General features: G+C 45.7%; 1 protein-coding gene across 6 annotated transcripts in view; it reads right to left on the minus strand.

Annotated features, from left to right (window-relative positions):
- ubap2l (ubiquitin associated protein 2-like) overlaps window positions 1-20751 on the minus strand; it is a 135142-nt gene that overhangs the window by 1846 nt on the left and 112545 nt on the right. For all 6 annotated transcript variants that reach the window (XM_072283230.1, XM_072283213.1, XM_072283220.1 and 3 more), the window contains 6 exons: window positions 18575-18628; window positions 15506-15587; window positions 12687-12904; window positions 10054-10159; window positions 8216-8289; window positions 4268-4456 (listed from right to left, as the gene is read on the minus strand). In XM_072283230.1, the coding sequence (XP_072139331.1) occupies window positions 4268-4456; window positions 8216-8289; window positions 10054-10159; window positions 12687-12904; window positions 15506-15587; window positions 18575-18628 (723 nt within the window). The remainder of the gene's footprint in view (window positions 1-4267; window positions 4457-8215; window positions 8290-10053; window positions 10160-12686; window positions 12905-15505; window positions 15588-18574; window positions 18629-20751) is intronic.

The raw sequence follows: 20751 nt of genomic DNA on the forward strand, positions 1-20751 counted from the left end.
ACTAATTCCTTCTGCCTGTAATTGATCCATTTCCCTCTTTCTCTGCGAGCACACATTCGTATCCAAAAGCTACTCAACCACATGCATTTTCCTCCACCCCTCTTCTGGCAGCACACTTGAGACACCCACTTTTTCCTCACAAAAAAAACTTGCCACAACATCTCCCTAAAAACATCAACTGTCCATTTCCACACCACAGATGCTGCCCGACCTGCTGAGCTTCTTGTGTGTTTTATTCAAGATTCCCACCACCTGCAGAATGTGTTGAAGATTTGTTCCTTCAGATTCACTTTTTAAAAACCATTGTTTGACAAATTCTTTTTACTCAAAACTTAAAGGAGTGAAGTCAGTCAACAACAGAAAGGACCAATTGGCTCCCCCTCCTGGCAGGTTTAAGGATCGTACTGAATTGGACACAATATTTCCCATTAATCCCATTCTGGCCCACTCCTCACTCTTTCCCATAGCAATACAAACTCTCAGGATATCTCAATTTCCTTTCCAAAAGCCACAATGGATGTACATTTCCACCAGCCTTGAAGTTCTGGATTATAACTGCTGTCTGTGCAATACGTTTCCCTCACATCTCCCTTGTACTTTTTTGCCCAAAGCATTAACCGTCAGCCACCTGGTCCTCCAGCACCATGTCAGGACTAACACAAGTTGTTATGGTTGTAGAGCTGATACAATAAAACAGAGCAGCTTATCAAACTTCTGTGCTTGCAACTAGGAGAGAAGCAAATTCATTCTACAAGGCTTCCCCCAGTTTACGGACACTCAGTTTAGGTACACAAGACCATAAGGCACAGGACCAGAATGAGGCCGTTGGGCTCATCGACCCTGTTCTGTCATTCCATCATGGCTGATTTATTATTCCTCTCAACCTCATTCTCCTGCCTCCTCCCTGTAACCTTTGATGCCCTGACTATTCAAGAACCTATCAATCTCTGCTTTAAATATACCCAATGATTTGGCCCCCATTGCTGTCTGGGGCAACGAAGCCCACAGATTCACCACTGTCAGGCTAAAGAAATTAAATTCCTCCTCATCCCTGATCTAAGTGGAGTCGCTCTATTCTGAGGCTGTGTCCTCTGGTCTTAGATTCACTCACTAGAGGAAACATCCTCTCTATGTCCACTCTATCTTGGCTTTTCAATCTTCAACAGGCTTCAGTGAGATTCCCCACTTAATTTTTCTAAACTAGTGAGTACAAGCCCAGAGCCCCAATTGCTCCTCATTCCTGTTAACCCTTTCATTCCCAGAATCATTCTCTGGACTCTCTCCAATGATAGTACATCTTTCTTTAGATAAGGAGCCCAAAACTGCTCACAGTACTCCAACTGCGGTCTGATCAATGCCTTATAAAGCCTCAACATCACATCCTTGCTTTCATTTCAAATCCTTGCTTTTATATTCTAGTCCTGTCAAAGCCTGTAGATACGAACAAGCATTTGGGATGGATCTGCTGGCTGCAGGTATCTTCTGCCAGGCAACAATTCTGCTTGCGGCTGCTTTTCTGGCTTGAAAACCGTTTAAGAATGTAGAAATCTACAGTGCAGTACAGACCCTTCAGCCCACAATGTTGTGCCGACCATGTAATCTACTCCAGAAACTGCCTAGAATTTCCCTACCACATAGCCCTCTATAGCTCCATGTACCTGTCTTTAAGAGTCTCTTAAAAGATCCTGTTGTATCTGCCTCCACCACTGTCGGCAGCAGTACGACACACCCACCACTCCCTGTGTGACAAACTTACCACTGACATCCTCTCTGTATCTACTTCCAAGCAACTTAAAACTATGCCCCCTCATGCTAGTCATTTCAACCCTGGGAAAGAGCCTCTGGCTATCCACACGCTCAAAGCCTCTCATCATCTTGTACACCTCTATCAGTCACTTCTCATCCTCCGTCACTCCAAGGAGAAAAGGCCAAGTTTACTCAACCTATTCTCATAAGGCATGCTCTCCAATCCAGGCAACATCATCCTCTGCACTCATTCTATAGCATCCAGCACTGAACACAGTACTCCAAGTGGAGTCTGACCAAGGTCTGGGTTACAAGTTTATAGAGCAACACAAAGCACTGTAAGGACTCAGTAGGTCAGGCAAACATCTGTGGAGGGAAATGGACCTTCATCTGGACTACTAGACTTCATCTGTTGCTCCGACATCCATCTCCTCTCATGTCTTGTCCATTTCTCTCCAGAGTCCACAGTCCCCATCATCTTCTAGCTTGTATTCCTTCTCCTCCCTCCTCCTCCTTATTCTGGCTTCACCCCTTCCTTTCCAATCCTGATGAAGGGTCTCAGCCTGAAAAATCAACTGTTTGTTCACTTCCATTGATACTGCCTGACTTGCTGAGTTCCTCCAGCACTGTGTCCCCCACCACCACCCCCCAGATGCTCCACGATCTGCTGAGTTCCTCCAGCATCCTATATGTGTCTCTCCACAGATGCTCCTGACTGGCAAAGTTCCGCCAGCATCCCCCGTGTTGCCCCAGACTGCAGCTTGCGCAGTCTCTCTGATTCAGACCCACTTATGTATCACATGTACACGAAATGCTGGGGGCAGCCTGTAACCACTTTTGGAATGCAGGGAATGTGGCAGCACAGCAAGCTAGATTGAAACAAAAACCCCAACATCACGCTCTTGGGTGATCGGTCAAGTAATAAAGACAGCGGTCCCAAGCTCAGCTGTGAAGGGGGGGGGCAGGGGGTGGTGTTGGACAAGGAGCTAGCAACCCGGCCCCATGAAAAACCCAGAGCTACAGAAACACCAAAGACCTCATCCTGGGAGAGGAAAGATCCTCGCCTAGATACCACTGAGAGGACAGGCCACACCTGGAGACAATTTGAAAGACTGGCCCAGGACAGAGGACTCTGGTGAACTGCTGTTGGCGACCTATGCCCCAGTAGGAATAATGGGTCAAGACACTGGAAAAAATGTGCTCTGGAAATCTATGAAGAGATAGTGGGATCTCGCTTGAGATCCATCCCACCAGCACTGTTTGAACACTTCATCCTCCCTCTAATATCAGCACATGAAGTAGCCTGGTCCGTGCAACTGCACCGAAGCACAGGCCACTTGACCCACTGAGCCCATGTGGACTTCTGCAAGGGAAACCCAACTAATCCCAACCATGCCCAGCTCCCTTCTGATCATCACAGTTGGATCTTGACTCTACGACCACACCTGGGACAGCCAAATCACTTCTTTCACCAGTACTTCCTCTCACACCAGGTCTCATTCTTCTCACAATCACCTTCATTCTCCACTCCTCACCCACCTTCTCTTAACTCCATTGCCACTAGGCGAAGCTTCACAAGACCATTAGACGTAGGAGGAGAATCAGGCCATTTGGCCCATTAACTCTGCTCCACCATGGCTGATTTATCCCTCTCAACCTCATTTTCCTGCCTTCTCCTCGTAACCGTTGACACCCTGACTAATCAAGAACCTATCAATCTCTGCATTAAATATACCCAATGATTGGCTCCCACAGCCATCTGTGGTGATGAATTTCACAGATTCACCATCTTTTGGCTGAAGATATTCCTCCTCACATCTGTTCTAAAGGGACATCCTGTATTCAGAGACTACCCCACTATTGGAAACATCTTCTGCATATCCACTCCATCTAGGTCATTCACCCTCCTAAAGGAAACAGCCTCTCCTCTGCCATCAACTTTCTAAATGGTTCCTGAACATTACCTTATTTTATTTTGGTACACTATATTTATAATAATTTAAAATTTTTGCATCTTACTGCTGCCACAAAACAACAAATTTCACATCACCTACGTTGGTGACAATAAACCTGATTCTATGTAACTGATGTCCTTGTATCCTGAGGCTGTGTCCTCTGGTGAGACACCTTACTATAGGAAACATCTTCTCCACATCCACTATCTAAGCCTTTCACTATTTGATAGGTTTCAATGAGATTCCCCTCCCCCACACTATTCTAAACTCCAGTGAACACAGACCCAGACATCAATTGCTCCTCATACATTCACCCTTTCATTCCTGGGACCATTCTCACGAATATACTGTGGCCCTTCTCCAATGCCAGCACATCCTTTCTTAGATAAGGGACCCAAAACTTGTAAGTGCCCATGATTTAAACTGAGTTTCAGGAACATACATTGAAACATGCACTGGGATCCCAAGGATGGGATACCTGGCTGGAGATCGGTAGAGCCACAGCGCAAATTCCTTCCCGCGGCATCCCCCCCACCCCCACCCCGTCAGTAACGAAGCGTTTGTACCTGGCCGTCCTGTTGGAGATGCAGGATCTGCGAATGCATCTGCTGCTGGTGTGGAGTCAGGATGTGCATGAACGGAGGTGGATAGCCGGCAGCGGTGGCCGGATTCACAGGGCCCCCACTCCCCAGGGCCGAGGGCAGGTTAAACGAGGCAGCAGGAGTCCCAGCATGAAAGCCTTGCTTCTCAAAAGACTGTGGAGAAAGGGGGAAATCAATGATCAAACCAACGGAATAGCAGCAATCACACCTCTACCTTTCTGCTGTGGAAGTTACAGTAAGGCAAGGGTTAAGGACAACCTCCAGGCAAAAATAGCCATGGGAAGTCGTGGTCAAGTGAGACCTTTGAAATGAGACCGTTGGAGCCAACTTTACAGACAGACATGGGAGAATACTGTGGCAGTGTGTAATCAACCTAGAAGAACATAGCTTCCCTTCACACAGTATGGGGTTCTGGACACAGACGAGATAGGAACACACACAACTAAGGGACAATTCCTTTAGTAACTTAAAAATATCATCAACCGGTAGCTTGTAATTTCTATTGACTTAACACCTCTATTGTGATTGCTAACTGATCTTGCAAGTAAGGAATTCAAACATACACAAATCACCAAATGGTCAATATCTGTAATTGATAGGCCAATTCTGTTTGAAAATAGTGGCTTCACAACAGTGTGGGTGACAGGAGCACAAGTAAAATAAGGTATGTTTGAGTCGTACGAGTGAGTGTCTTCTAGGCCCAGTTACTCAGTTATTGGCAATGATACTGCTGCTACCCCATCACCTGCTGGAGTAAAGGGTCAAAAATCTACCCTCAGGAGGTGCACAGAAATCCTAATGATGCTGAAAATACTTCCCAGAAATTGGATTTCTTGTAAAGAAACTACGTAATTCCGCTTTTCTTAATGAATCCTGCTTATAATCATGTGATTCTACTTCAGGTAAGTCTGTGCAAACATGAATTCGTGTATCTAACAATCAACGCAATTTTGACCTCAATGAAGGATGGTTTGAGTTGGAGCCAAAACGTTTTTTCTTGAGAATAATACTTCCCTGATGGTATGTGAAGCTACTGTGAGTAAGCTTTTCATTGTACTTCTGTGTACATGTACTCGTGCATTTGCCAATAAACTTGATTTAAGACTATTTTTATATTATGATGCAGTTCCAGATGAAATTGTCCATTTCAGTTTCATACAAGATTGTCCATTTAAGATGCAGTTTCAATGAAATCGTCCATGCAATTTTGCTCCAATGACTGAAGACATTTGGAATTCCTCCTCAGAAATGTGATAACACTTCTTGAATAATCACTAGAATAACACTTCTTGAATAAACTCTCTACTCCAGGGAACTATGCAGTGTTATTGGAAATAAAGAGATAGATTATTTGGGCAGTATAGTTGGAGCTTCAGCTGCCAGATCCCATGTTTAACCAGCCTACCCTCTATGGAATCTGTCTATACTTTTCACTGCCTCAGTAACGCAGCCAGCATAATCAGAACCCCCTCACCCCAGACATTCTCTCTTCAGCCCTCTCCCAGATACAAAAGCCCAAAAGCATGTACCACCCTGCTCAAGGACAGATTTTACCCTGCTGAAATTAGACTCTTGAACTGATCTCTTGTATGACAAGATGGGACTATTGGCCTCACAATTTACCTCGTTATAACCTTGCACTTTATTGTTTATCTGCAATGCAATCTCTCTGTAGCTGTTACACTTTATTTTGCATTGTTATTGTTCTATCTCAATGCACTGTGCAATGATTTGATCTGTATAAACAAAGCCACACACACAAAATGCTGGGGTAACTCAGGTCAGGCAGGAAGAACCCACCTGGCTTCACCTATCACCTTCCAGCTAACCTCTTTCCCGTCCCACCACCTTTTTATTCAGACATCTTCCCACTTACTTCGCAGTCCTGAAGAACGGTTTGGCCCAAAATGTCGACTATTTATTCTTTTCCACAGATGCTGCCTGACCTGCTGAGTTCCTCCAGCATTTTGTGTGTGCTGCTTTGGGTTCCCAGCATCTACAGACTTTCTTGAGTTTGTGAAGTATACAAGACAAGCTTTTCACTGTTTCATATGACAACAATAAATCAATACCTAATGCTGACCTGAAGCTCGTGAGGATTGGCCAATCTTCTCAGACTCAGAGCATTACAGCATAAAAACAGGTCCTCTGGCCATGTGGAACAAACTGTTTTTCTGCCTAGTCTCATTGGCCGAACTGGACCATAGCCCTCATCCAAGCTTCTCTTAAACCCACATCCACCTCAAGTTCCTCTTAAATGTTTCACCTTTCACTCTTAACCTATGACCTGTAGTTCTAGTCTCACAGGACTTCATCATTATTATGTGCTGTGAGGCATGACATGGGCTATCTGGGTCTTGACCATGATTGTTCTTGGCAAATTTTCCCACAGAAGTGGTTTGTCATTAACTCTTCAGAGATTCTCTGGCTGGTGTCAGTGGTCGGATAACCAGGACACGTAATATGCTCATACAACCATCCACCCCCTGCCCCCATGAGACCCTGATCGGGGGAGGGGGTAAGGAGGTGCTACACCTTGCCCAAGGGTGAGCTGCAGGTTGGCAGACAGAAGCAGCACCTTACACCTCCTTTGGTAGAGACCCATCTCCACTGCAAACCTCTAACATCTCCCCTCATCCTCCCTAGTTCCAGGGAATAAAGGGCTAACTTATTTAACCTTTCCCCGCAACTCAAGTCCCAGGAACGTCTTTGTAAATTTTCTCTGTACTCTTTAAATCTTATTCTTTTTGTTTTTCCAGGCAGACTTAGGAGATCCCTACAAACCGCACTATGAGAGTGCTCAAGAACTTCCCAGTAAACCTTGTACTTTGTACACCAGGAGCTATTGCACATACGATGGATGGCCTGAGTTACAGGGAGAGGCTAGACAGGTTAGGACTTTATTCCTTGGAGCGTAGGAGACTGAGGAGTGACCTGATAAAGGAGTGCCAAATTATGAGGGACATAGACAGGGTACACAGTATTGTTCCCCAGGGAGAGGCAATCAAAAACCAGAGGGCACATTTAAGATGATAGGGAAGAGAGCTGAAAGGACATGAGGGGCAACTTCACTCAGAGGATGAGCTACCAGAGGTGATAGTTCTTGGTACACATGAGATTATTAAATCAATACCAATGCTGACCTCGGGGGCTGTGAGCACTGGCCAATTCGCATGGAGTCATACAGCACTAAAGCACAGAATCAGACCTTCGGCCCATCTAGTTCCTGCCGAACTGTTTTTCTGCCTAAGCTGCTATCAGATTCTTGAATGGCCTTCTTGTACAAGATGAACTTTTGGCCTCACAGTCTGCTTTGCTATAATTTTGCACTTTCTCTGTAGCTGTTACACTCTGTTTTGCATAGTTATTGTTTTATCTCAATGCACTGTATAATGATTTGATCTGTATAAACAGTACACGAGAGAGGCTTTTCATTGTATCTCAGTACATTTGACAATTATAAACCAATACCGATACCCAATCCTGACCTGGGGGCATGAGCATTGGAGAATCTTAAGACTCAGCATTACAGCACATTAACCGCTCCTTCAGCCCACCTAGTCTGCGCCAAACTGTTACTCTGCGTATCGACCTGCACTTGGACCATAGCACTCCCTATCCCTCCCATCCATTAAACTTTTCAAATACACACAGATGGGAAATGTTGAGAGGGTTATGGGTACAAAGCAGGGAAGCAGGACTAGCTTAGATGGGTATCTTGGTTGGCATAGAGGAGTTGGGCCGAATAGTCTGTTTCTGTGAAATCTAACAGCTCTCAGGATCCTATCCCTGTAATAATCCACAACTCCCTACCCAGGAGGAAGGCCCATAGTCCACTTTTGCAGATAGCATTGTTAATCGTCCTGACCCAGTTCGGGATATCAGGTGCCTTCCGAACGGCAACGCACTTGCCTGCTGAGTTTTGCTGTACACAGATCCTGAGATGTCCGGAACACCCGTGTTGCTTGAGGTTACTGATACACCAGCTGTGGGAAGAGGAACGAGCAGTGAAAAACCTGTCCTTAACATGGATATGAGAGAAAAATTCACAAAGCTACAACAACTAGGAGTGATCTCTACACTCAGCTTGGAACATTAACACCTCACACTCCAGCAGGGTAGCCTCCAACCAGGTGGCTTGACAGCGATTCTCCAACTTCCTGCAATTTCATCCCCCACCCCCTTCTCTCTTTTCCCATTTCTCATTCTGGTTCGCCTCACACCCCTTCTCTTCTCGTCATCTGCCTACCTCCCCCGTCTGGTTCCCTTCCTTCTGTTGTCCACTGTCCTCTTCTATCTGACTGCTTCTTCTTCAGCCCTTTACCTCTTCTATCTATCCCCTCGCCCTCACCCACCCACATTCCCCCTCACTTGGTCTCACCTATCACCTGCCATCTTGTATATCATCCCCTCACCCCACCATCCTATTCTGGCATCTTCCCCACTCCACTTTGCTGTCCTGTTCTGATGAGGGGTGTCAATCCAAAACATTTTCTGTTTATTGCCCTCCACAGATGCTGCCTGACTTGCTGACCTCCTCCAGTATTTTGCGTGTTAGAGATGCCGAGTTCCTTCAAGTATTTTGTGTGTTAGAGACCCTGAGTTCCCTCAGCATCTTGTGTGTTAAGAGACCCTGAGTTCCCTCAGCATTTTGTGTGTTAGAGACGCCGAGTTCCCTCAGCATTTTGTGTGTTAGAGACCGAGTTCCCTCAGCATCTTGTGTGCATTAGAGACGCTGAGGTCACATTTTTTGTGTCACTTGCAGATGCCATTAGCAGTGGTGGAGCTGGGTAGGGCCTACAGTGAAGTATGGATCTTGGATTGTGGGAGGTGGGCCTTAGACAGACAGGAAGGTAGGGCGGGTTACAGTGAAAGAGATGGGTGTAGGAGCCAAAGAGGGTTACAGCTGTGGATATGAGAGGGAAGAAATTGCAGAGATTTGGGAGGTGTAAGAAGTTGGGGCGAACAGAACTAAGGAAAAATCAAAAAGCTAAAAGGTGTTACAGAGATGGGGGGGGGGCTATTAACACAAGGGAAGGCTGCAGAAGCTGTACTCAGAGGGGAGAGGTATAGGTGGTGAAGAGATGGGAAATCACGGATAGAAATTTTTAAAAATCCACCAGACTGGGAATTGGTGCTAGCTGGCACACACACTGAATGGACTCAGTCTGAGGTGGGACACAGGGCCACTGGAATTGGGAAGAGCCCTTGCACACATACAGGTGGGGAAAGGTCATCAACCTCATCGCTCTGCCCCCCCCCCCCCGTGGTATGAAAGGGTGCAGATGAGCTGAGGCAGGGACAGAGCTGTCTTCCGAACTGTGGCCCCTGTAACTGACGCCACACAAGGCTGGGGGCTGCAAAGTGGAGAGCGGACCAGGCTTGCCAAGATGAATACAGCACCACCAACCCATCCCAACCTGGGGTTGCATGCCTGTCACAGTAGATCAGCAGGCATTTTAAGGCTGAAGGTTTTGTCCCAAGCCCGGCAGACAGGAGCTATACAAAAATTTTGGCTGGGCTCACCTTCAGGGCGGATGGCCCTGAGCATGGTTGAAGTGAGTGGAGGGGTGGAGTTTGAGAACGAGTTTTAGCATTCAGAAGGAAGTTGGGGAAAGAAGACTCAGGAATCAGTGGTATCAGATTCAGGAGGTAGACAGGATGGAAAAATTGAACTGATGTGACTTTATGAAGAACAGGGGTTCCTTCAGCGTAGGTTAGAAGTAGTCACGTTGAAGGGTTCCACTTACTGGTGCTGTATCCGTGCGTCCCGTACCCACTCGCCTGCTGGAAGGCTGTTGCTGTTGCATTTACGTTCACATTGACACCATGCTGCTTAGACGAGGTGGGGGGGACCTGAGGAAATTACACACCAGGTCAGCCAGATTCACATTTCACCAGCCCCCACCCTCCCTCTCTTCCATCACAGCACTCAGCACCCCACAACCTGAAACTTACAAGAGCCTGTAAGTGAACTCTGCTGTGGTGACCTCAATGGGACAGACGACCACAAAGGGTAGCAGCCTCTTGACAGACCCCAGGAGGATGATCCAAGTACGAATTCAATTGGACAGGGGTACACAGAAAGGCCACTCATCATGTTTTCTCCACACCATGTGATTCTCTTCACCCAGAAATCCCTCACTCAGCCACGGATCAACTCTTTGCCTGCTCACTCCAACTTGCAGGTGTAACTACCTACAGGTAGCTCTGCTATAAACTTGTTTCTGTAACGCGATTGATAGGTTAGGAACACTATCTGCATTACATGGGTTTGTATTGTTTATGGTGGAAATCAGGAAAATTCTGCTTCAGTCTGTGCTTTGACAGCAACTATAGCCAGTTCTGGGGGGCACAATAGCATAGTGGTTAGCACAACACTTTATAGCAAAAGTGATCAGGTCTACTGTCTGTAAGAAGTTTGTATGCTCTTCTCATGAGACAGGGGTCTGGTTTACTCCCACATTCCAAAAAGATGTATGAGTTATGGTTAGTAGATAGTGCGCATGCTTTGTTAGCACCGGAAATCTGGCCACATTGGCGGCTGCCCCCAACGTATCCTTGAACCGTGTTGGGCGTTGACACAAATGACGTTTTGATGTACACGTGACAAACAAAGAAAATTTTCAAATCTTTTTGCTGCCAAAGGACTTTCTTCTACACAAGATTTTTGGGAATTTGACTAACACACATCAAAGTTGCTGGTGAACGCAGCAGGCCAGGCAGCATCTCTAGGAAAGGTACAGTCAACGTTTTGGGCCAAGACCCTTCGTCAGGACTAACTGAAGGAAGTACTGCCTGGCCTGCTGTGTTCACCAGCAACTTTGATGAGTGTTGCTTGAATTTCCAGCATCTGCAGAATTCCTCGTGTTTGGGAATTTGACTAATGTGCTATAGCAGAACTACCTGTATTCCTACAAAGGGGACAAGTAGCACCCAGGCTTAAATTCCCACGCCCGATTCCAAGGGCAGACATTGGACTTGGAAGGTTAACAGCACTGAAGGCAGCTGATCAGCCCACAGAAATCTCTATGATGAAATAATAAGTCACGCAGACCCTGCAGCCGCACACATTACAGGAATCAGCTTCATAAACTGCTCTCTCTGGCCCTCTAACCCCCTACACATCTGTCTAATTTAAAAAGAACCATTGAGCTTGGGTTTCATTACCTGACGCTTGAGACCAGGAATTCCAAATACCCCCTGCCTTGTGCGTATACAGCCTTTTCCAATCTCAAATTCTGAAACCCTGCCTTGGTTTTTGAAGACCCAGAATTTCTGAGCAGTGCAAATCATTTCTCTATTCGAACATTTTGAAAGGAGGGTGCAGAAAAGGATGGACATGGACGTTGCTGGGACCTAGATGGCTTGAGTTGCAAGAGATTCTAGAATGGGACTATTTTTCCCTGGAGCGAAGGAGGTTAAGGTCCTGGTGAAGAATCTCGGCCCGAAACACTGACCATTTATTCTGCTCCATACTGTAGATGCTGCCGGACCTGCAAATTCCTCCAAATTTTGTGTGTTGCTGAGGACCTTCAAGGTTTATAAAATCATGAGCAACAGAGATAGGGTGGATGGTCACATTTTTTCCCCCCAGCATGAGAGAGGAAAGACTCAGAGGGGACCTAACAGACAAATTTTTCCAGAGGAGGGGATGGATATACGAAACAAGCTTCTCAAAGAAGAGATAGCCATGGGTACAATTACAATGTCTAAAAGATATTTGGACAGGTACACGGACAGAGAAGGTTTAGACAGGGATATGGGTTAAACACAGGTACTTGATCAGAATGGCCCAGTCGGGTTGAAGGGCCTATTTCCAAACAGACTTCTCTGTGAAAGCACGGCTACTTTTATTCCACTTGACAGGAGTTGGTGGCAGAGATGTTGCCAGCGAAATCAGGTTTATTGTCAGTGACATACATTGTAAAAAGAGTTTTGGGGCACTACAGAGTAAGACATTAAAAAAAACTAAATAAACAAACAAACAAACAGAGTGAAAGAGGAATCTAATGGCAGAGGGGAAGAAGCTGTTGAGTGTGGACCTTCAGGCTCCTGTACTTCCTGGATGGTGGTAATAAGAGGGTACGTCCCAGATGTTGAGGGTCCTTTATGATGGATGCCATGAATAATGATAATAACATTCTCAAATGTCAGAAATGAGGCAGATATTCATCCCCCTTTCTTGGGATGCTGTGTGGGGTCCAAAAAGCTACATCTAGAGTTCTTCACAAACTCTCCTCCAACTCACAGACTTGTTCCTTATACTAAGTTGGCTTCCGCCTGTGTCCTAAATTCTGAGCTCCCTCCTGATGAAAGCCCTCATTCCACACCCCACCCCCCACTCCACATGGTGAGAGGAGCTTCCCTCCCCAATACTCACAGCAAACATGGCCGGGCCGTACTGAAAGGTGTTGGGGAGTCCGGGCATCCCGGCGTAGTATGGCAGACTGGTGTAGCTGTAGCCAGGAGGCAAGGCCGGGTTGAGGAACGTCTGCTGGGTGGTGTGGTGGGTCTGTGTTTGGTTTTGCTGAGGCTGCGCCAGACTGGTGGCCGGGGCCGGAGAGGAAGCATCCCCTCGCCCAAACTTGGTGAGATCTCCTGCAGAGGAGGCATGTTAGACACTGCTTTAACCCCTGCCAGTACATGTCAGAAATGCACCACAGACCTCCCCATCATGTCTGAACAGCCAGTTAATTCCAGCAGGAAAATTATACACGGACGGCAAAGACTTACAGGGAGTACACTGGAAAATAGGAAGTGTAGACCAGTCGATCCCTTAAGTCTGATCCACCATTCAATACAACCATGGCCAATCTATGCAAATCTCTACCCATCTGCAGCATTCCCCATCACCTTCAATTCCTCTATCTTTGCCTCCATGGGTGGCACGAATGGAGTTTTGATGTGTGGCATTACCAACCAGTGTACGTCACGATGACTGCATCAGTACCAATGGGCAGAAGTCATTTAGTTCTGAAGGCGCAGAGTTCTTTGGCACAGGAATGGTGGTGGTTGATTTGAAGCATGTGGGGGACAGCAACCTGGCTGAGGGAAGTGTTGGAGCTGTCTGTGAAAATGCCAGTGAGCTGGTATGCACACTCCCTGATTGTGCACACCAGCCTGAGATGCTGTCTGGCCTAGCTGCCTTACGGGGTCGGCTCTCTGCAGAGTCGTCTACTCATAAGGGTCATGGACTTATCTGTCCCACTCCTAACAGGGAGGAGACAACTTACCATCCACGCCATGGCCACCGGGCTCAAAAAAAAGTTACTTTCCCCCAGCAGGAAGGCTGATCAGCACCTCCACCCACTAAACAAACTCATCACATTTCCCACCAGCACTATTTTATCATTTCCTATCAGTAACCTCATGTACAGACAATCCTCTGCAGGGCATCACTTTATTGAATTACAAACAATGTATATAAGCCATCTTGTGTATTTATATCATTGTGTTCTTTATCTTACTGTGCTTTTTTCTGTGCTGCACTGGATCTGGAATAACAATTATTTCACTCTCCTTATACTCCTGTACTGGAAATTGACATTAAACAATCTTGAATATCTTTCAAAGACCATAAAACTTAGCCCATCGAACATCCTCTGCCATTTAAAAGTTTAAAAAAAAACTCTACCCTGGTACATGTGACAATCAATTCCACATCTCAGAGGAAACCTACAAGGGTGAATGGACAAGCTCCACGTAAGGACAGCAATCGGAGTCTCAAGATGGACAAGGCAAAAGATGATTGTGGACTTCAGGAAGGCACAGGTCAACCACTCTCCATTGCACCTCAATGGCTCTGCCGTGGAGAGAGTGAAGAGCACACATTTCCTTGGTCTGCACATAATGACCTAAACTGGAACTACAACAGCTCCTCAGCAGTCATGGGGGCACAGCAGGATCTACACTTTCTGAGGAGATTGAAGTGTGCAAAGCTCCTCACCTCCACTCTGGCAACTTTCTACAAGAGCATCATTGAGACTGTCCAGTCTGGCTGTGGTACGGAAGCTACACTGAACCACAGAACTCTAGAAAGCTCTAGAAAAGGTCAGTAAAAACTGCTGAGAGGATCACCAGGGTCTCCCTCGCCCTTATTTGTGACATTTACCAGCAGCATTGCAGGCGAAGGGTCCAAAGCATTTTGATGATCCCTACCACTCACCCCACAATCTCTTTGCCCCACCAGCTTCAGGAAGGAAGTACAGAAGCATCTGGGCTAGGACTGCGAGACTGGGTAACAGCTTCTTCCTTCAGTCTGTGAGACTAAGGAATACCCTGCCACCATCAAGATCCTGTCACTAGGACAGCGAGCTGTTTACGGTTTACCTGTGCTGTGCTGTCCTTTACCACATGCATTTTGAATTGTATTTATTTAGCTTATTTACATGATAATATTCTGGTTTATGGACTGCGTCTGATATATGTTGTGTGGGTGCACCGTGGTCTGGAAGAATATTGTTTTGTTTGGTTGTATATATGTATGGTCAGATGACATTAAACTTCAACATGACCTTGAGGTCAGGATCGAACCTGGAACCTGGGGTTGTACAGTAGTGGCTGAACCAGTTAAACCATTGCACTGGCTGAACAAGGGGGTTGGCTGCCATGGGGAGAGATGAAGAGACAGTAATCCAGACTGGGTCTGGGCTGCAGAACTCCAGCCAGACATCACAGACAGAGAGTCAAGTGAATGGAGTCCTGGGAGACAAATCTAGCTCCCCTCTTCCCTTCTCCTCACCTGCCTATCGACCTCCCTCTGGTTTCTCTCCTCTTTCCCTTTCTCCTATGGTCCACACTCTTCTCTCCTTTTACCGTTTCAACCTATCACTGCCCAGCTTTTTACTTCATCTTACCTCCCTAACCCACCTACCTCCCCCTTTGCCTGGTCTCACCTATCACCTGCCATCTTGTACTCCACCCCCTCACCCAACCTTATTTCTGGTTTCTGACCCCTTCCTTTCCAGTCCTGACTTAGGACCTCAAACCGAAACTTCAACTGTTTGCTCTCTTACAGATATGTTGCTTGACCTGCTGAGTTTCTCCAGCATATGTGTATGCGTGTGTTACTCTGGGGGAGAAATCTGTTGCTAAACCAGAATGGGTGCCGATAGGAACTAAACTAACTGAATTACATCCAAATTTGATAGGAAACCTTTCCAACAGATCAACTCCATCTCTCAGCTGTCGGGAGCTTACCAGAGTATGGGTTATTCGTCAAACTCGCTTCCCGTCCTGTAATTGGCGTAGTAGGAGTGGCAAATGGAATTCCATAGTAATCCTGAAGGAGAGAGCAGACTATTAGAAAACTTGGGAATAAAGGAAACCACGGTGATGCAGCAAATGAGACACACAGATCTGACCATGGAAGACCGAGTGATCAGAACCATAATCAGATTTATTATCACTGACCTAAGTCATGAAATACGTTGTTCTGCGGCAGAAGTGCAGTGCAGGTGTAAGAAACAAGTTATAATTTCAAAAAAATTGTGCAAAAGAATTATAGTGAGGTAGTGTTCATACACTGTTCAGACATCCGATGGCAGAGAACAAGAAGCTATTTCTGAGCAGTTGAGCGTGTCTTCAGGCTCCTGTGTGATGGCAGTACAGTCGGCCCTCCTTATCCGCGAGGGATTGGTTCCGTAACGCCCCACGGATACCAAACAATGCGGATGCTCAAGTCCCTTATTCAACCTGTCTCAATGTGTTGGACCTTAGGACCCAGCGGAACTCAGGACCTTATTTAACCTCAGTGCAGTGAACATTAGGACCCGGCAGCAGAGCTCTGAATCCGCAGTGTTTCTGTTCACGAAAATAATCACGATCACGATATGAAAATAAAGTGGAAATAATACAGCAATCAGAAAGAGGTGAAACGCCATCGGTCACTGGAAAAGCATTAGGCTACAGTCGGTCAACGATCGGAACAATTTTAAAGGATGAAGTGAGAAAGGCCCTGCCCCAATGAAAGCTACCATTATTACTAAGTAACGCACTGGTTTAAATTATTGGGTTTTGGGTTTTTGATCCTTCACATCAACCCGGCACAGATGGAGAGCACGCTTGGGAACAGTCTGTCACTGGATCGAACTCCGGAACTTCTGTTCCCGAGCCCGGCACTGAAACATACATTTCTTAAGTGTTTTATATGCATAGAAAGGTAAAATATATACTATATACTAAGACAAACATTTGACTTACTGACGCTAAATAATACCGGATGTACCTATTCCGACTTACTTAGTAAGAGAACTTCCGTTTTTTTTTCGATCCCGATCCATAATAACCTACGCACATCCTCCCATATACTTTAGATCACCTCCAGATTACTTATAATACCTAATACAATGTAAATACTATGTAAAATAGTTGTTATACTGCATTGCTTAGGGAATAATGACAAGAAAAAAAAGTCTGTAATGCTCGAACAAGTGCTGGAAGAGCGCTTCCGGGTTTTCTCGATTCGCGGTTGGTTGAATTTGCGCACGTGGAAGTCGCGGATAAGGAGGGCCGACTGTACTGAGAAGAGGGCATGTCCTGGATGGTGAAGGTCCTTGATGATGGATGCCACCTTTTTGAATCACCACCTCTTGAAGATGTCCTCAGAGGTGGGGAAGGCCAGTGCCCATGATGGAGCTGAGTGAGTCTACAACCTCCTGCGGCCTTTTCTGATCCTCCATACGAGACGATGACACAACCAGCCAGAAGGCCCTGCACTATTTATCTACAGAAATTTGCTAGTCTTTGCTAACATACCAAATCTCCTCAAAGTCCTAGTAAAGTGTAGCCACTGGTGTGCCTTCAGTATGACTGCATCAATGCATTGGGCCCAGAACAGATCCCTGGAGATCACAAGGATTAGACTCCGATGGGCTGCCATTGGGTATAAGGGTGGAGGCAGCAGGGATGGTCTGCCAAGGCGAGATTCGGTATCAGAGATAACAGCAATGTTCAAGAGACATTTTAGGCAGGGGTGCGCAGACAGAAGGGCATCATGGTTGGTACAGACACAGTGGACTGAAAGGCCCGTTTCTCTGCTGGTCGGGGTCAACCACAGATGCTGCGTCCTAGTTATCTACACTGTTGATACACAAGACAGGGCAGTACGATATGGACAGCCCCCCTCTCCACACTACTGATGAATACAAAGGAATGGCAGAGACTGATAGTTTGGCACCAGTGGCATCTCAGGAGTTTCCAGTCAGTGTTGAACTCAATGTAGGACTGCCTTAAGAACTTTAGGTCTGGATTTTTCCCTCAGGTTTACTCTTGAAGCCTTCCCAATGAGTGGGCATAGAAGCAGAATAGTGCAAGTTTGAGATCAGCATTTTCCTTCTCCCAGATGAGCTGCCTGCCAACCAGGCCAGCGTATACTACCTAACCAGAGAGACTAGTTTTAAGGAGCCAGTAACCTGCCTTACCCCTTCTCCAGTCAGTAGAAATAGTTCTGCTGGGTTTAGTAACTAAGCCACACACCAAAGCCAGGAGCTGGATTTGGCTGCCAGAGGGTATCAGAGATGCACACTATTAGGTGCATTTAATAGGTAGTGGGAGCTTATTCCCATTACCCCCCTGGCTACAACAACCTTAAGGTGCTGTACTGTTCTTTGTTCTAAGCACACCAGCTCCAAGCACCACCCTCCCCACCTCCAGCAGTTGTTATCCTTGCTCTGTGTAACCTCCAGACGTACAGAGTTCTGTCTCTGAGTAGCACTTCACCCATGCAGCTCCAGGACAGGGGCTCAAACAATGGCCGTGGCAGGATTGAGGTCAATTTTAAATTGTACTCATTTTTAGCTGTGGTCACAATCCTTTATGGGACACAGAATCTCTCAAGATAACCAAGGCTGAACTTTCTGTGCAGTAACAGTTTTAATGTCAGCAAATATGAGCAAACTAATGGTTTCCATATTGGAACAATTTTTTGGGGGTTAAAAATCAACAAATCACAAATGCAAAATACAAAATAAAAAGAGAAAACCTTGAAACACTCAACAGGACAGGAAGCATCATTGCATGTCAGAGTCTCTTCGTGAAAAAAGGCAAGATGGGGGTGGGGTTGGGGGGTGAGAGGTAGATAGGACAAGGGGAGTGTGCTCCCATTAACCCATTTAATTGAGTCTTGCCCTTTTACAGATGTTCCCTTTGTTAACCCTTTCTCAGTTATGAGGACACAAAATGTTAATTCTCTCTCCACAGATGCTGCACAACAAGCTGAATGTTTTCAGTGTACCCTGCAGGAATAGAGGAAAATAAAACACTACTTACCAAGGGAAATCTTGTTTGTAGCATCTGCAAATCATCATAGCCGTACACCTGAGGCTGAAGCAAAGAGGACATTTATTTGAGATGCAGCGTGGTAACAGACCTTCCTGCCTAGTGAGGCCGTGGCACCCAGTTACAGCCACGTGACCAACTAACCTACTGCCCGTACGCCTTTGGAGTGAACTGCACTCACCCAAACACTGAGTTGATTCCACAACCTACGGACTCTCCTTCAAAGTCTCTGCACCTAATATTTATGTCTTATGTCTAATAACTTATTTATCTATCATTATGTTTTTCTGGTTGTATATTTGCATATGGTTGTTTGTCCATCTTTGGGTGTAGTTTTTCACTGATTCTATTGTATCCCTTTGTATTTACCGTAAATGCCTGCAATAAAATTAATCTCAGGGTAGCATATGGTGACAAATTTATTTAGAATTTTGATCTTTTCTGTGGGTGCAAACTGGAGCACTCAGAAGATTAACCTAAGCAAACTGTGTATGCCAGTGGCAGAATGTTTGCACCTCACTGGTGATCCAGTGGCTTGACCAGGCACTCTGATTCCAAATAAACCTCCTGAAAGGAGCCACTGAGGTACGGCAAATTGTATCAGATGGTAACCCATGAACGTGACTGGAGTTCAATTGGTATGTGATCCACTCCCCAAAGCAAATCAATGCCCCTACCTACTTTAACAAGTGGAAATCTGCCTGTCCCTCGACTACCCCACAACCAAGAGGCTATGACTGCTGTATGCAGACAGGGTTTTGGGACAAAGAGCAAAGATACATGTGCACCATGATCCAGCAGAGGGGATAACTTAAAATTCAACTCAATGCTGAGACAATCTATGGACCTATGGACTCCCTTTCGAGGGCTCTTCATCTCATGCTCTTGATATATATTGGTTATTTATTATGTTGCTTTTGTCTTTTTGTATTTACATCTTGGCTGTTTATCTGTCTTTACTTGTGTGGTCATTCATGGATTCTGTTGTGTTTCTTTGTACTTACTGTGAACGCCCACAAGAAAATTTATGACGTATATGTACAAACGTCCTTTGAACAGGGCCTAGCTCTAATGGGAACTGTTTGCTGGTCTTTGTGGACCTAATGCCATCAAGTTCTTGAATATCTATCTTGGAACACATTCCACTCAAATGTTATTTTTGTTTATTGCGTTATATAAGTTAACGCATTGTTATATTAATAAGTGGGCTACAGACTCACTTTCAAGGTCCCTACAATTTGTATTATCAGCATTATTTATTTTACTTGCAAAATGTGTCTTTTGTACATTGGTGGTCAATCTTTATGTGGAGTTTTCCATAAATTTGATTATATTTCTTTATTTCCCTGTAAGTGCCTGTAAGAAAATGAATCTCAAGGCAGTATATGGCTATGAGGCTTATCAGCTTCAGTTGGCAGCTCACCTAGAAGGAAAACTGCTCTCAAACCTACACTGCCGTGCTGCTAACCCACTCATGGGGAAGGCTTCAGGAGTAAATCTGGAGTTGGAGTGCCTAAGGTAGTCCTACATTGAGACCAACGCTGACTGGAGAATCCTGTGATGCCACCGGTGCTGTTCCTTTGGATTCATCAGCTGTATGGAGAGGAGGTGCCTGCTGCTTGGGCAATAGTTTGCTCCCCATATTGCACTGCATAGGCTACAGTACTGGCACGTAACATACACAGCTAGGACACAACATCCTTGGTCGACCCCAACCAATGGAGGGCCCTCATATGTAAATCTACTTTGACTTGATGTATAATTGGTGGTAATTTAAGCTTGTCACGTTTGTAATGTACTCTGCTGCTGCTGCAAAAAGCTAATTTTCAATGCATTTAAGTCCGAGGTGTGTATGCCCATGACAATAAACTTAAACTGGGCTTTGACTAACTTCAAAAAGGGTTACAGCACGGACCTGCACTCACTGGCCACTATATTAGGTACATCTGCTCATCAATGCAAATATCTAATTAGCCCATCATATGGCACCAACTCAATGTATGAAAGCACACAAACATGGTCAAGTTGTTGTTTGGACTAAACAGAATGGGGAGCAATGTAATCTAAGTGACTTTGACTGTGGAATGATTGTTGGTGCCAGATGGGGTGGTGTGAGTATCTCAGAAATTGTTGATCTCCTGAGATTCTCGTGCACTAGAAACAAAAAA

This window comes from Mobula birostris, chromosome 2 (assembly GCF_030028105.1).
Source record: "Mobula birostris isolate sMobBir1 chromosome 2, sMobBir1.hap1, whole genome shotgun sequence".
Taxonomy (NCBI): Eukaryota; Metazoa; Chordata; class Chondrichthyes; order Myliobatiformes; family Myliobatidae; genus Mobula; species Mobula birostris.